Source organism: Epinephelus fuscoguttatus, linkage group LG6, assembly GCF_011397635.1.
Source record: "Epinephelus fuscoguttatus linkage group LG6, E.fuscoguttatus.final_Chr_v1".
Lineage (NCBI taxonomy): Eukaryota > Metazoa > Chordata > Actinopteri > Perciformes > Serranidae > Epinephelus > Epinephelus fuscoguttatus.
This window is the reverse complement of record NC_064757.1, coordinates 39558367-39576477: the sequence shown is the minus strand read 5'-3', so window position 1 is coordinate 39576477 and position 18111 is coordinate 39558367. Positions and strand designations below refer to the sequence as shown.

The following is an 18111-nucleotide window of genomic DNA, read 5'->3' as shown; positions in this document are numbered from 1 at the left end:
ACTTTCAATTTCACTTTCACAGGCCAGCATGTTTACGTGTAACTATCTTGTCCGACAGTGAAGATAATTCACCTTTAAGTTTGACAGTGATATAATATTACTGTCAGTGAGTTTCCTGCGGCTACATTTGGCTCAGTTAATCTAATGTGAGTTTGATATAACAATAACAGAAACAGGAGCTCCTTTAAGTTTGGGGTCCAAAGACAAAAGTGAATATCCTGATTCATATTCAGTTTAGTATGAAATGTACTGTGGTGATCCTGGCTCTCTTACTTTATATAAGTGATTGAACACATCAACAGTTCTTAAAGGCGGAGCTGAGGCCACTGAAGGCAAAAAGTACATTACATTAGGCATTCAGTGAAGTTTAATTAATACTCGAGTCTTTTGTCTGTCACATACATTTACAGATCTAAAAATACCCCCCCTCCCTTAGCTCAGGTCATATTACTTGGAAATACAAAATGTCCTTTAATTGCTTCCTTAGAGAGCTGCTTGTTGAGAGTCAGCACTTAAATGTCAAGGACTTTTTTCAGATGAAGGACAGGAAGTCAGAATTATTACTTATACTTCTGCATCACTCTCTGCATCACTCAGTTCCTGCCAGGAACTTGGATGTTATTTTTGGGTAGAGTTTACTTTAACCTAAAGGCAGGCTATGCAAACAATGTATAGACCAGGGGCGACTGCTCTGAGACAACAAAGGAGGCTGAACTTCCCCTAAAATTTCATAGATGAAATGGTCAAATACGCACTATTGAATTTACATTAAAATAAGAATTTACATTGCATTAAACGTGCGCTAGGATGCGTTTAACATCATGACTATGTTCAAACGTCAGCTGTTAATCACCAGTTTTCAAACACGACATTCTCGTGTCAGCACGGTGGACGCGGAGCCTCCAAGCATTTCTATGATACAGCACTGAGCAGGGTTTTTTTGTCTAAAAGGCTGAACCCCTTTGTGATTGACAGTGCTTTGGAAATACACACCAGCATTGTCGCATTTCGAGCTCAGTCCTATGCGAATATTTGCGAGTGGAGTCTTCTGACAGAGTGCCGTCCAGAGTTCCTTATTTCCATAAGCCATATAGCTCATTTTCGCCGTTTGTACACAGTTCAGGTGTTTAAACCCATCTGAAAATCTTTGAGGTGTGTGTTGCTGTGGTTCTGAGTGTGGCAGAAAAATGGCTTCAATTAAATGTGCCTTTCATAAGTTACTGCCTCGCTACAATATGACAGATTTTATGATGTAACCTTACAGTGAGCTTCCCCTGTTTGAAACACCAGCAGCTGCCAATGGTATCGACTCATGCAAAAGTAATCCCTCTGAATCATCAGTTATGATCCCAGGGTGTGTGTAGCAGTGTCTGTATCTGCATCTATGTCCTCCTTATTTTGGTTTGTTCGGGATGTTTCTGGGTGTCAACCTTTGGGTAGTGGTGTTAGCCAACAGCCACTAGCAGCGTGAGGTTGGGACTCTCAAAACGCAGTGACCAGCCATCTCTGTCCTCTGGTCTGTGGATGCAAGCTGCAGGTCTCTGTGTCTGACTGATTGAGGGCAAGGTTGAGCACACACACACACAGAGCAGAGAAGCCAATTAAGCGGACGGGATCATGCCCTTCAGCTGAATTCACACAAAATGTGACAATGCAGCACCTTCCTGCAGCTCTGTGCAGAGGTGTGGGTGTGTTAACTTGTACTTCAGAATGTAACCGTGTGAAATAATGTTTTAATTCTCAGATCTACTGCTTTATTCTCGTTAACGCCGCTCCCCTTCTTCATTCAGTCTCTAGCTAGCTTGGTCACCGCTGCTCTCTGAGTATCGTTGAGCCGAGAAGGAGGGGCCAAGTTCGTTGTTTTGTTTACAAACCCTGCATAGTCTTCCTTTAAACTCTGCTCAGTGGGTTTAGGTTGTTTCCAGGTTTGGATTTTAAGGCTCATAAAATAGTGTTGTTACATCCATAATGTAATGTTTAAATAGATCAGGGTGGGACAGCAGTTAAAAAGGTTTCAATCTTAAGAGTAAATCAAAAATTTACAATTAGTTAAAGACAGAAAATCTGTTTAATTTCACACCAGCAGAAATATGGGATTATTATAAAGTTTGAGCTGACAAAAAAGGTGATTATTAAACTTGGAGCTCTACGGAAAAAAAATAGCGATGGCTTTATTTGTTCCAGTGTGTTTACATCCTCTTGTGCAGCAGGAAGTCTACACTGAAGATGTGTTTTCCAGGAAGTTCAAGAGTCTGTTCAATGAGATCTTTAAAGACAGGAAAAGTCTAATTCATCATTGCAGTCATCTCTCATTTGAACTGACGCCACTTTCTATATTCCTGTCTCACTCCAAGAATGTTTTCACACCAAAAAAAAAAAAATGCTGAAGCTTTCCGGTGAGTTTTAAAATAGTTTTTCAGATCTAGATTTTATATTTTGTTTTGGATTGTGGCAACAAAAAGGGTCCCCAGATATTTCCAGATCAATCTTTGCAACCAGAGTGGACCTGAATTTTACTTTTAGGTTCCCTGAATCATGGATAGAGCTTCCTCAAGTGAGCACCATCGTTACAATCTTAAAGAACTCCTTTTAGTATTAAATACAGTATGTACTTTTTATGTGCATTTGGTCCAATTAGCTGAAAATGACATCCTGTCTCTTAGTTTAACTAAGATTGATTGGTCTTGTATGTGTTAAAGCACTTTATAACCTTTGTTTTTGTATGACAGCTGTCTGTCTTATCTTTTAGTCTGCTTACTGTTAAGATTTTAGCCTTCATGTCACATAGTGGTTGACTCAGGTTTCATACCAAACAACACCTTTCAGCATTCCTCTTGTGAATCAACCTGCTTAATTTTTCCAGGCAAGTCAGCCTGTATATCACAGAAATCTCCTCCCACCACCTTAAAAAGAGAAACGCAGCAATCACACTCCCATGCCTGCGAGTGAGAATCTCTCTCTGCATGTGCTGCCTTGTTACAAGTGTTGTAATGTGGAGAGAATAAACTGAACCCCTGCAGTGCACCCTGTGGCCATCCGCTGAGAATCAAATACTCAGGAGGCACACACACACACACATACAAACACACACATGCACACACACATCTAAAAACTAAGAAAAGCAGACCACCAGGTTTTTCATTCATGTTTCACCGTGATCCAAGTCCCTTAGGCTCTCACTATCATTATGCATGCGTCAGTCTTTTCAATGGAATTTCTTTTACAAGTCCTGCCTTTTGATATGCAGTAGTGACGGCTGCACTTGATGTTGCAGCCAGGTATGAGCATAATACACCCTCATGAAAGCAGCAAGAGTGCAATCTTAAACTCTAGTAGTCTGTAGTCAGACAGATTAAATGTCATGGCACACTGAGGTGTGATGAATACCAGAGAGGACAAGTCATTTAAAGAATAAGGTTGGTGTTACTTTCTCTTTTTACTTTAATCAAAGATTCCCCTGCAGACACTGAAACCAACAATACATTTAAGTAAGTAAGTTACAGTTCTTTAAAGCTGTGTAGTCAGAGTGGTGCTATAACATTTTAAAAGGTGCTTCCACACCTGCCCTGTTTGGTTCAGTTCATCAACTCAAGTATGCTTGCCCTCTAAGCGCAGTTTGTTTGGGCAGGTGTGAACACAGCAATCACACTCGGGTGTGCACCAAAACAACTGGACTGAGACCCTCTTGAAGAGCTGGTCTCAGTACGGTTACAAACAAACTCTGGTGCGGTTCGTTCGTGGTTCTGACCTGGATGTGAACCAGCTGCAGTCACATGACACATTGTTTGGGTTAAACATGAGCATGTTACAGTCCTGGAGGATTATTAATGTGCACCTCCTCCTGTACTGCCTTAATATGCACATTCAGCACATCCAATGCATCAAAACATTGTTTTCTAGTTGGAGCCGCGCCTCGTTTTCAAACTGTATGGTTTGACTAAAATGAACAATGACAGCAATATAGTCCACGATGAGCAGCGCTAAAATCAACCTGTGTAGTTGTCCCTCCATTGTGACATTAGAAAGTGTCACATTTATCTTGCAAGTGTACTCTTCTTCAACGTTTGCTTTACTTCCTGGATTTTTCCCACATGGAAATTCCGACCAATCAAAAGCGGCTTTCTCACACAAGGCATTTGATCTGGTCCGAGAGAGCGATAGAACAGCTTCAGTTCCTTATTTGAAATTAACACCAAATCCAGACCTTTTTCCTGAGTCTGTTTTGGGGAAAACAAACACATAGTACTTCTAGAGAAATTCCCTCTTATGAAATAAAGTATACTAGACTGATATCTGGCTACAGATAGTGTTACAGTAGGATACATGTTAGCACAATACATTCATTGTTGGTTCAGTTTCCTCGGCAGAACTGCGGTTTATGATGAAATGATAAAATAACACCAGCTTTATCTTTTACCAGATTGTAAATGCCCATCAGGCGTCATGAGGTACATCCTTTGTGTTAAAAAAGTCTGCAGCATTTCAGCAGAGAACTTCATTTGAAGGTCTTTGGACTAACTGAGTCTCTTTGTTGAAAGCAGAGAAGTCTCGCTGGCCTGCTCTCACAGATTTTGTCCCAGGTCATTCCCCAATTACTGTTCAAGTGTTTTATGAGAGGTGATGGAGGACAGGACTGCAGACTATTGTGGAGCACAAAGAGAACTCGTGTTTTATGTTTGGAAGAGGTTGGGAGAAAATCCGTTGGGTTTTGTGGGTACAATGGATGGCCACTCAGCCGTGACAAACATCTGTACAAAAACCTATTCCGCCTGAAGAATATCTCTAAGAACAATGTGCTGTAAAAATGCCGAGTGCTGACGTAAAGAAAGGCTACACTCAGGAGTTACGGATGTCTAAAATGCAGTAGTGTAGGGTTGATAAGGTCATGGCACTTTTGTAATGAAAAGACAGGATTTGAGGGGGTGGAGGAGTGAGAAGCTTTATGGCTGAGGAGGACTTACCAGTCCGTCACAGTTGTTAATGGCAACCGAGGCCCCGGGCACGTCTGTGATGTCACCGATAAAGGTGCAGTCTGTCTTTAGCAGCTCACGTTGCAGTATCCTCTCCGTCCCGCCTGTGACTTCAGTCTGGTTGGCGCCCATACTGGCATCGTCACCAGTGCTGTTGCTGACATTCCCGAAGCCGTGGACCTCGTCATGCCACTCAACCATCGCGCCCGGTGCCACCAGCTTGTCGTTGGGGCGCAGACGGAGGTGGAACTCCTTACCAAAGGCGGAGATGTTGAAGAAAAGTTTCTGCTCAGCCTCACCAGAGGAAGACACCTCTCTCTTGACACGCTGCTTGTGGGTGGCAGAGAGCAGGTGTGACAGGTAGTGTCCATGAGAGTCGGTGCTGAAGGGAGTGACGAGGCCGTATTCCTTCAGACGGCTCCTCAGACGCTCTGTAAGACAACACAGTGACAATGAGATGTTTTATTTAAGGCAGCAGGGAGAAGAATTAACAAAACATTTCTGCACGTTTGTAAAATAACATTTCTTTTTCAGTCCAAATGTTCATGTGATGTGAAGAAATTATAAAGCTGAGAACTCTGTGGCTCGATGCAGCAGGGCCCCACATTATTTTTGGCTGGATCTGACCAGGGTGACAGGTGATAATTATTTTCATTATTAACCAATCCTCTGGTTTTTCAAATGAAACATTTCAAAATAGTTAAAAAAAAAACCCATCACAAGTTTCCAGAGTCTAAAGCAATGATTATTTAAAAAAAGGCAAACCTTCTTCATGAACTAGTGAACAAGGACCATGTTTAACAACGGCAAAACTACATGAAAACATCACTTTACAAACTCTCACACAACTCCTGCAGTATAATCCACGTCTCATTTATCCAGTCATGTGCTCAGTTCTTCCCAAACACATGCATTTTCACCACAATGTAACAATATAAACACATTATTACAGTGTCATGCACGGCCGGGCAGCGTGCCTGGGCACACTTGTGCGTTTGAACTCTGCTCAAGCAGCACTCGTGTGCCTAGGCACGCTCAGGGCATGCTACTCTTTGGTGGAAGTGTTTGTATTGTTGATGTTTTAGCAGAAATGCTTGTATTTTGAAAGACCTGAGCACACGACTGGATAAATGAGACTTGGATTATACTGCACACTTTGTATGTGAGTTTGTAAACTGATGTTTTAACATGGTTTTGCTGTTGTTAAACGTGACTTTAACTCAGGAAGAATGTCCACCTTTTTTTGGATTCTTTGTTCACTGTGGAGGCATGTGAGAAAAACAAAGCTTTTCTATCTATTTCTCTATTAACTATTTCTTCCGTTTTTATTTATTAATCAACAAAACTCTTCAGCACATTTACCATCAGATCTGTCCTTCCTCTTTACGTGTTATTACAGTTATGAACATTACTACCATTATCATTGTTAAAGAACAATAAATAAAGTCTTTCAAAGTGGGCATATTTCCACAGGCACAGGTGAGAAGATTATATAACAAAACAGGAAGTCCATTTTAAAGACTTCAAGATGCAAAGACTCTACACGAGCGTTAATCCTCCCTTGAGGCATATTTTACAAAGCTGGAAAGCTGTAATAACAACAGTTTGCTTTGTCTCGATACTGAGAGGTAAACCATTGGAGAAGCACACATATAAACAGTACAAGGTATTCTGCCTGGAGTTTGAACTTGCATGTATTTGATTGCCGTTTCTTGAACCAGCGTTGTGCTGAAGCATTTGTCTGTGAAATGAGGAGGCTGTGATATTCTCTGCTATCACTGTTCTATACATGGCCTTGTTCTCCATCACAGATGGGCAGAATTTCATCAACTCTGATGCCAATGTCTCTTTTAAGACACACTGCTTTTAGATCTGGAAATGCATCTACAGGCTGAAGCCTTTCAGTGAGAGACTGTGGAGAAGAAAACCTTCCCTCTATAAGTTCTTGATAACCTGTTGCTGCCTTCAGTATGTCCAAAGTAAATACCTAGCACACACACACACACACACATATCAATATTCAATATCATCTTGGCATGGTACTCCATCCACCCTCAGGCTCTTGTTCCTTTGCTAATTTGTGGCTAACTCAATTGTACAAGGAAATCTGTGGGCCTTGAGAACATTCAGTTTAAAAGGAAATTTCCACCCAGGCTAAGTTTGCTTTTCCAAATGTGTGTGATGGCAGACACATTCAAAAATCTTTGGTCGGTTTTGGTTGGAAAAAAATGTAACATGAATATTGAAACCTTGTAATTATCTTGTAGGTTTTGACTAGAAGACGTTCAAACAGGTGTCAGTGGTGGAACTCAAATTACACGTCTGAGGAAATGCCATACTTTACAAATCATAGTGTGCACGCTCTGCATGTGATGTAACAACCGTGCATTTGATGAGCTTTAGAGAAAAAAAACATGCAGATATCACACAGACAAAATGATAATGATACTGACAGAGTGATGCACGTTAAGCTGTGGGTTTTGGAAGCAGCTTCATCACAGTTAAAACAGATCAGGACACACAGAGCACCTTCATCACATCTCCACAACTAAAGTAAACTACAGGCAGCACACGTGTCTGATTTTTAACGGGCAAAAAAACATCAAAGGCCGTCTTTATGGGGCAAATACCTAACAGTTACATCACGCTAACTTTACTCTCTGCAAACATGGATGACACAGTGTTTGTTGTTTGATAGGGATACACAAAAGCCTGTGCAACATGTGCAGCACTGATGTAAGTTTAGAAAAAGTATTACACATTACCCCCACAGTTTGTTCTTGCAGTAAAAGCTGGTGTGACAAATCTTGAAGGGATGAAGAAGTTATAGAGCCATGGGTCAAAGAGTAGCCAAGAATTAGCTCTGTTCATTAGTGAGTATTTGAAGGAGTGGGGTTTCACTGCCTAATCCTCGGGAGGCCCGGGTCTAATCTCTAGAGCCATGTCTTCTACTTAGAGGAAGGGAAAAAAAAGCAGAACTTTGTGCGTTCTAGTTCTTTATTCAGACCTACAACACAGGTGCAGTTTAATCTTTTCTTAAAGCTTCTAAACCCTCAAATTCAAATCAAATCATGATTATGTCTCTCTTTTTATTGGCAGCAGTTGTGAAACTATTTTGCATTGTGTGCAGCATGAAGTCAGATCGCGTCTACACTAATTCTCTTTATTAAGACAGAGTGAGTTTGTTTGCTCTGTAAACTTGTTCTGTTGTATTTCTGACAAAGTAGCTGCTGCAGGACTGTTTTCTGTAGCATCAAATGGCACTTGTTGTTGCCATGGTAACCACACATATCGCCAAGGGCATAGTTTGGTGGTCCTCTGTGGTGGCTGTGGCTCAGAAGTAGAGCATGTGGTCCACTAATCGCAAGCTCAGCAGTTCGATCCCCAGTCTGCATATCAAAGTACCCTTGAGCAAGACACTGAACCCCAAATTGCTCCTGATGGTTGTTCCATCGGTGTGAGTGTGTTAAAATCTGAGCAGCAGGTGGCACCTTGTATGGTAGCCTCGGCCACCTTTGTGTGTGAATGGCCAAATGTGACTCGTAGTGGAAAAAGCACTTGGAGTGGTCAGATGACTAGAAAGGCGCTTTACATTTACCATTCCTTCTCCAGGAAATGTTGAGCATCAAACACTAAAATCCCTGCATTCTGGTGAATCTTCACACACCAATTTGCACCTTTCATGCACCAATTTCCAGTAAAAATGTCTTTAATTTCATCAAAATAAAAATCCTCTGCTACTTTTAAGTGTTTATTGTTGGGGGACAAATGCACATGCTCTAAATAAGGAGGGGGACATGTCCCTGATGTCGCCCCCAAAAGCTATACCTATTGGTGTTGCCAAGAATTTAACTCCTCATCTGATTGCTTCATCAGGACTGTGTGGGTGTGGGCTGATGGAGGCAACTGTCATCACATTTGATTTAAATGCTGCTAAATCCTGATAGGTGGATGTTTTTAACTGGAGCCTTGCTCATGCCAAACCAGTAAGAAGAGCGCTGACCAAAAACAAGAATCTAGAAATCTCTCACGTAAAATAAAACAATCTAACTTTGGAAGATGATTGTGTGGTCGTGTCAGACTAAAAAGCTGATTTAAGAAATATGTTCTAAAATCTTTTACGACAGACTGATCCTTGAAATTTTGGGCCGGATTTCGCAAATAAAATGGGAAGAAAGCAAATTTAGAGAAAAATTTCTGCCTTAAACTCATTTGCTCTGCTGTTTATTGAAAGCTTTACCTAAGTATTTTTCAACATGGACCCTATTTTCTCATGCTTTTGTCTATTTAACAACAAAGACAAGATTTTTTTAAATTGGTAATCAGATTTCAAACCAAGACATTTTTTGTGAGTTTTACCTTGCTTCTATTGGAAGTGTATTTCACAATGACAAAATTATTGTTTTATAAATGATGTCTGGTGGGATTGACGATGGTGATTTTGGGGCTTTTTTTGTTTAAATAAAAAGGATGCTACTCTTTATTAGAAAGATCTATCTCCATAAGGATCCTTTCCATAATGTTGTTAGACACTTAAACATGGGAAAACAAGGTCCAGGTGGAAAAATATCCCACTTACCCATTTAGTGTTTAAGGGTATGAAACCTGAAAAGGACGCCTGACAGCTAAAGGAACATTTATGAATAGACCTTGGACTTGAGGTGGCTTGGAGCAGACTTGGGTTTGCAGCACAATGCATATGATTTTCTCTGTATGGAATATGTTTTTAAACCCTTTTATTTAAAAAGAGCAAAAGCTAACGCTTCACAGAGTCTGATCTGTAGTTGTACACATAAAACTCTTAAGCTGAAAAAGTACACTCCAGTGCTACAAAGTTATTTCATAATTTTAGATAATGCGCTTACAGTATCTTTCTCTCTCTCTCTATTCAGATAGATGCATTGTGTCAAAATCAAAGGACAAGGCTAGAAAAGTTTCTCTGAAAGGTTGTTTACTTTCTCCTTTGACTTTCATGGTTACAGAAGTTAATAACTTCTACCACCTCAAACCATTTAAAACCATAATCATTCAAATGTCAAACACTAAAGACACATTTTTAAATGATAGACAGCGTATTATAACACGAGTTGCATAATAATTCAATGAAAGTACCGTCTGAACAGTTTGCAAATGATTGGTTTTATCTTGACATTTCATGTTTTTTTTTTTACCTATGTCTTGATCCACGTTGGAAAAAACTGAATGTGTGCACTGAGAGGAACATTTGTAATTCACAATGAAAGGGCTAAAATGGTAGATTGTGTCTGAGATACTTTAGAACGACACATCTCTACTTTATCAAGGTACCCATTTCATTGCTGCAGCCTCAACACAACACACCCTCAAAAGAAACTGGCTACAGATATGGAGTCATATCTATCTCCACCACAGTCATCAGTCCTGTAAGTTCATTTGTTTGTTGGGAGAGATTTTTGCAAAATTTGGCCAAAGAACACGTGATTACTAGTTGGAGCAGACAGCTCCACCATGTGGTCATTTATAAAGAACGTGAGCTCATGACTCCTGAACACCTTCCTGGATTCTTCGGTAAAAGACAAAGGCACTGCTCACCTGAACGGATCCTGTGCCATTTTTCATTCTCAACATTCCTACAAACTTCACCTGAAACTGAATGACACTGGTGGAACAAGGTACAATGTTTGGCAACAAGTTGAGCTTCCAACCAAATGCAGATTTCTAAAAAGGTCCAACTACATCAGTACCTCTTGAGAAAAACTTGTGTGCTCACTGCAATGATGACTCTGTTTTATAGACGTTTCAGAGTCTCTTCTGTTCTTCTGTATTGTGCCATGGTTTGGGAACCTGAGTCTGGCTAATAAGAATAGGCTTATCCAACTTTCAAAGTGGCCAGCAAAGTTATCGGGATGAGTCAGCTGCAGCTCTCTGCCCTTTAGTGTAGGCAGGTCCTGAGGAAGGCCCAGGCCATATTGGACTGTCCTGATCGCCCTCTGCAGAGGGAGTTTGACCTCTCACCTTCAGGCCGTATATTCAGAGTTCCTGCTCAGAGGACAAAGAGATTCAAAACTTATTTTGTTTGCGCAACAATTAGTAGACCCAAATTGCACCTAAGCACTTCATGTGTTCAACACTTAGCTGTGTCTTGTACTGTCTTCATTTAAACTGATCTCTAATTTGCACTGTTTGTCCTTGTTATGTGTCTAGAGTGTTGCGTTACATGATTATGTTTTTTAAGGATGAATGTGTTTGTATACCTGGCTGCAACCAAATGTCCCCTGGTGGGATGAATATGTTTCACTTGACCTATTTTCGGCATGCCCAAATTAAATACACCATTTCATTTCCTATGAATTAATCAAATTATTGCAGAGGTTTCCTATGAAACATAAACTGATATAACTCCTTCATGAACTGTGCAGTGTCATGGGGTAGACAGCAGTCATTCATTCTGACTAATTTGAAATTGCGGCATAATTAATCCGCCTTATTTGGATTTTATGTCCCCAGATTTAATTTAGGGTTTCTCCAGGACTCATTGCTATTACAACTAATTAGGGTTATTGTCTATTTCTGTATGTAACTCAATGCAAGTCTCAGTTTGTAAAACTGTGCCAGACTCACAATTACCTCAGTGGAATCAGCTTTGGCTGTTCAATATGGACATTCAACTACTCATCATTTTTTATCTGTAGACAATTTAATTTGAGTTTGAACAGGGTTCAGTGGGATGTTTAGGGTGACCGCGACGTTCATGTAACATAGTAAACAACCAAAGTTAGCCCACTGAGCTAATTCAGGCTTACTATGTGACCGACGAATCACAAATATGCAATTTTTTTGCCAACACTATATTTAAAACACAAATCCAGAGACTAATCGTATTAAGTCGTTGTGAGCTGTAAATTCACCATCTCTAAGCAGAAGGCAGATCAATAATGTTATCTCAGAGCCTGACTGGGCAAAGCCTCTCTTCCTCTGGGAAGCTGCCTCCGTCTGCCTGGGATGCATCCTGGGTCTGGGTCCACACGAGCAGTGCTCACTGAGGGGCCTCAGACTAATGAGGTGATTAATCTTGTGTTCTTATAACTATTATTTGTTATTTTTGGTCAACTATGGAAAGTGAAATGCTTCCTTATATTGGTTATATAGCTTATTTTAAGGGTGTTACAGGTCATTTCAGCCTTCTCCCTAATCATTTGTTTATTCAAGAGGGACAATAGTTGGTCACTGACTGTCCAAGAGTCAGCTAGATAGCGAACTTTAATTCACTGTCCAACAAAAAAAAAAAAAAGTAGTCTCAAATGTACTAATTCAGACAGGGGAACAGAGACTAATCACTGCCTTGGCCAAAGCTAAAAGAACTTTCCATTTGATATACTGCTCCATACAAATGATGGAACTGAATACCATATATATATATATATATATATATATTCATTCATTCATTCATCTTCTAACTGCTTCATCCTCTTGAGGGTCGCGGGGGGGCTGGAGCCTATCCCAGCTGACATCGGGCGAGAGGCAGGGTACACCCTGGACAGGTTGCCAGACTATTGCAGGGCTGACACATAGAGACAGACAACCATTCACACTCACATTCACACCTACGGACAATTTAGAGTCACCAGTTAACCTAGTCCCCAATCTGCATGTCTTTGGACTGTGGGAGGAAGCCGGAGTGCCCGGAGAGAACCCACGCTGACACGGGGAGAACATGCAAACTCCGCACAGAAGGGCTCCCACGCCCGGGATCAAACCGGCAACCCTCTTGCTGTGAGGCGAGAGTGCTAACCACCACACCACCGTGCCGCCCAATATATATATATATATGTATATATATGTATATATATATATATATATGTATATGTATATATATATATATATATATATATATATATATATATATATATATATATATATATATATATATATATATATATATATATATATATATATATATATATATATATATATATATATATATATATATATATATATATATATATATATATTATATTTATTATATAAATATAATATTTATTATTTATTATATATATATATATATATATATATGGACCTGTGCTGCACTACAGTCCTCTGGTAGATGCTCTTGTTTGCCTGATGTTATTTGAGCACAGTGAAGCTGTCAGTGGGCGAAGTGGGTGGTAATTGCAGGTAATTTTGTACATTAGTACAGGAGTTTGCAAGGTAGACAATATGATCAAAGATCAGGAGGTTGTGCTGGAGCTAAATGTCAGTGATGAATCCTCATAAACTTTTTTTCCCCAGTTCTTTTATATAAACAGTGCACTGGCCTATGAATATTTTTCCTTGCTTGAGATCAAGTGGTAACACAGTATCAAAGGTGTGTGAAAATCATAGAGTACATGATTGCAGAGCCAGTGTGCAGACAAAGAGCAAATGCACAAGTGGCATCCGTTACTACAAGTGCAGCCCCTTAGGGTTTATTTTCTGATCCTGTGAGAGAAGAAATTGGCCTCTCTGCCTCTGCTGTGATGGATTTCTCCATCCACATGATTGGTGAACATCGATGCCAACAGAGCAGCTCTCCAAAGATGCGCTTCTTTGATTGTGAGGGTCTGAGACTACAACCTCACATTTACTCAACAGGTTTTAAACTGTGTTTACCTTCTTCATGCATGATGATGAAGAACATATTGACAAGTAACAGAATAGCCTGGGTGGAGAAACTTAAGTATGTTTCCATATAGAGAATGAAGGGTACCTAAATGGTTTGATGAGGAAAGAATGATTTGAATCATATGTTGTGGCTTTCACAATCACCACATCTCATCCCAGTGGGCTATTCTGGAGCGATATGCAACGCAACTCTCCACCACCTTCATCAAAACACCAAATGGGGGAATATTTTATGGGAGAATGTTGTTCATCCCTCGAAGAGAGTCGTTCCTTTAGTTTGTTGCCAATCTGTGCGGACACCTCAAAGAACCAGCCCTGACAAAAACTGACTGATACTTCACCTCAACCTGAAAACTTGTGACCTTGAACACACTGAAGAGACTTTTTAGACCAATGGGGGAAGACAAAACCAACAAACCAACTTCACGCCACCATGAATATGACCACACAGGCTCATCATATGCTTAAGAGTCAAAATGTTTCCAAGAAACTAGTCTGTATGATGCATAAGTGATGGAAGCAGCTTTGTGTATACGTTCACACCTCAGTACACGTGGCTAGTCAAAGTGGGCATGATTTGCAGATTGCCTGTTTCAGAAGGTTGCAAAAAAATGTCAAAAGGAAGTGGGGTAGGCTGGATAATACACCCAGTTATATTCAAGCATCCATCAAGCACTTCAGCTGAAGCATAGTGACAGCTTTAGACCCCTGACATACCTGTTCATTCATTCATTCATTTTCCATAACCCCTTATTCTGTTAGGGGTTGTGCGGGGGTGGAGCCTATCCCAGCTGACGTTGGGCGAGAGGTGGGGTCCACCCTGCACAGGTCAGACAACCATTCATGCTCACATTCACACCTGTGGGACATTTAGAATCACCAGTTAACCTAACCTGTCTGACATGTAAACTCTGCATAGAAGGGCTCCCCCACCCCCGGGTTTCGAACCCCCACCCTGGGTTCTCACCAGAAACCCTCTTGCTCTGAAGCAATAATGCTAACCACTGCACCACTGCACCGCCTGACATACCCAGCTGCCTTAAAAAGACTAGCGCTGACTACAGCTGTGATTACACTACGAGTGACAAAGCAACAAGCTGGTGACATAAAGCCAAACAATGACACCCGACACTCGTCGCTGTGTGATGGACGTGATGCGCTACAAATTAAAGTTGAGCTGTCTTCAACTTTTTACAGCTCTCCAATGATGCAAATCATATGTGTTTGTTTCTAACTGGGGCGGTGAAATGTGATGTTAAAATGTAGATCAAACATTGATCAAAAGAAGATAACCTTTTCTTTGTTTTTGCCCAAACACAAACTTTAGATGATGTTCAGTCACGGTGCTTTGTTGCAAGTAGTGGACACACACAAGCCCATGACCACAGAACTACGTCAATGAGCACTTAAGCAAAACTGCAGCGGTTCACATCGATCATCTACTCTGTTTCTCTCGAACTAGTCGCTTGAACACAGCATATGACTGAGTGATGCATCACCACAACTTAAAAGCTTGTGAACTTGAATAAACCACAAAGGCTTACATCAATGACCAGCTGACCACCGGGGTGGATGAAGATGCTGAAGTTACATGAAAGGAGAACTCTCATGTGTGTTTCTAACATTCTCTCATGCCTGTACACACCTGACCAATTGCTACACAAAATGGGCATGATTACTGGATTCTCTGACGTTCAGATAACAGTTAAGACTATGACAGAAATTTACAATTTAAAGGGTCATTTTAACCCAAACTATTTCATACACTTTTCCCAAATTACTTATTTTTTCTTGCTCCTATGAGATTTCCCAGTCTGACTCATCAAACTCTTTTTACAATTCAACCTCAATGTTAAGTGCTCATTTCAAACTGATGACTGCCCCCTGTTCATGAGGAGGTGTGTGCTCATGGGATGTGATCATCAGCACAAACAGTTAACTCCCCTGAAACGGCTATATAAGGGCTCCTCCTGCCTCCTCCATGTGTGGGAAGGTTTAGCTCACAAATATGAGGAGAAGGAAGAGCTTCAAGACCTTCTCTTAGCACACAACATCACAACAAAATTAGCAGCGTCAGTGGTTGTATTAGGAGACTGTAAAGAATAAGAACATTTGAAATGTTAATAGAGGTGTCAACGTGTCATCAGAGCAGCAGCGCTGACTGAAATAAAGAGCAAATGCTTTGACATGAAGCTAAAATAAACACCTGCTGCTAAGGTGAAATAGGTAAGATGATAAATGGGCTGCACTTGTATAGCGCCTTTCAAGTCCTTCCAAAGCGCCTTTACACTTTGTCACATTCACCCATTTTCGCACACATTCACACACTGGTGGCCAAGGCGACCATACAAGGCGCCACCCGCTACCCAGTAACCATTCACAAGCTCGGAACAGCCATCGGGAGCAATTTGGGGTTCAGTATCTCGCCTGAACCGCTGATCTCACGAGATCTTAGTGGACGACCCACTCTACCTCTGAGCCACAGCTGCCCTAAGAGAGTATAATACGCTAACTGATGGTACACCGCAACTTACATAAAGACCTATAAGTTGTTGGACAACTATCTGACCATATATGTAAATTCTCGTGCCTAAATATGCCAACAAAATGTGCACATCTGAATCATTACATCATCAGATTAGTGTGGAGAAAGGTAGAGTATTTGTTCATGACATGCATTTTGTCCTTTTTCCAAAAGAGAACTCGCAACAAGTCCTCATAAACCACTTGGGAACAAAATCTGCTCCTACAAGTGGTTCTTGCATGAGGCCCGTTGACTCTAACTTGTAAAAAGAGGGAAAGACGGAGGTGGAAAATTTAAGAGAAACCACACTACATGGGTGAAATAACTGCTTTACAAGGCTGATAATGGGCCCAGAGACAGGCCAACGGTGGCAGACTACAAGCGAAGCGCTCCGCCGCTGTCCAACTGGCAGCTGTCATCTTGCTGTGTGAGGGCCCTTGAGGTGCTCAGAAGATAACGGCGGGTGTAAAAGGATCCTACGTGGACGCTGTTGCAGCTCACTTGTTTCTTAACCTCAGAATGGATAACAGATGTGCGGGATTTAGAAGTGGAATTTTCTTTCCTGTATAACAAAGCCCTTGAAGCAGTTTGCTCATGCAGTATAAGTGTGTGTGGAGGACAGTGTGTGTGTGTGTGTGTGTGTGTATGTGTGGGGGGAATGGTAGCAGAGGGTATAAGGGGAGGGTGTATTACAGAGCTCCTCACACACAAACTCCCCTCCCACTTTGATCTCACTGCACCAGGGCTGCTCTCCTGAGTTTCTCTTCTACTTTCACACAACTTACATCTAATTAATAACAAGATGAAGCGAAAATAAACAGGACTTACCCTCTTTATCTACTCCACCAGCCTGTAAGAGGAGAGAGAAAGAAGCTCGTTAAATTGCGGTAGAAGCCAGAAGGAAATTGACAGAGTGAGATGTCCAGCAGCAGAAAGTTTACTGCAAGCTGCTTGTAAATTTTAACAAAAATGCCTTTATTTCACGCGTCTTATGTAACAGGCTAAACCCATGCGTGTGCAGTGTCAACATGCATTTCACAGAGGACGCAGTGTGCGCATTCACACAGGCAGAGAGTTTGCAGACACTGTTTAAAACCTGTTGCAGAGCCGGGCACCGCTTCTCCGCTTTATTTCATCTGAACGGCGGAGGCAAACATTGCGCACACTTGAGAGTAAAAATGAGGCGACTGTGAAGCGGTGCGGACACTTACCTTGTCAGCTGAAGTCATTACAAATCCTACAAGTAGTAACGCTAGTGACAGGACAGCCATCACGAGTCTTTAAGTGATAAAGAAAAAAAAAAACTTTATCCAAACGTCAAATTAAAATAAGCACCAAAAAAGAAGTCGGGAAGCGGCTCATTCAGAAGTGATCAGAGTGGATGTGCAGCCTCTGTTTCAGCTCAAAGACTGAAACACATTCAAAGTTTCATTAAAACAGGAGTGAGGCGAGTTGCGACACTTAGTCAGTCAGTGCTTGTTTTTCTGTTTGACTGAAAGTTTCTAGAAAGTTTTTTGGTGGAAGTTAGAAGGACATCCCCTCTGCCGCTGGCCGGACAGAGCTGCAGTGTGAAGCTCTTGCAACCTGGCACTTGGCTCCCCTGGCTAATAAACGGCATAGACCAGCCCTGCGTGACGTCACTCCGCCCTGTCTTCGAGTCCCAAACACATGGAGGGACTGAGGAGGAGGAGGAGGAGGAGGAAGAACCCCCTCTCCCCAAAACCTCATCCCAGACAGGACAGGATCAGACAGAGCATTAGTGCAACTTTATTAAACCATTCATAAGCAGTGGTGGAAAGTAACACAGTACATTTACTCGAGTACTTTTACTTTACTTAACTGCTACTTCATACTTCACTACATTTCAGAAGGAAATATTGTACTTTTACTCCACTACATTTACTTTATACCTTTAGTTAAATTGAATGTTTAAATCTATCATACAGAATATAACCAGCTGATAAATTTTGATGTAAC

At 41.2% G+C, this 18111-nt stretch overlaps 1 protein-coding gene across 1 annotated transcript in view; it reads right to left on the bottom strand.

Moving 5' to 3' along the window:
- adamts3 (ADAM metallopeptidase with thrombospondin type 1 motif, 3) overlaps window positions 1-17697 on the bottom strand; it is a 222900-nt gene extending 205203 nt beyond the window's left edge. The window contains exons 1-3 of the mRNA XM_049578474.1: window positions 17346-17697; window positions 16963-16984; window positions 4962-5401 (exon numbers count right to left, since the gene is read on the bottom strand). Of these exons, the coding sequence (XP_049434431.1) occupies window positions 4962-5401; window positions 16963-16984; window positions 17346-17405 (522 nt within the window). The 5' untranslated portion in view covers window positions 17406-17697. The remainder of the gene's footprint in view (window positions 1-4961; window positions 5402-16962; window positions 16985-17345) is intronic.
- Window positions 17698-18111: the final 414 nt, after the last annotated feature.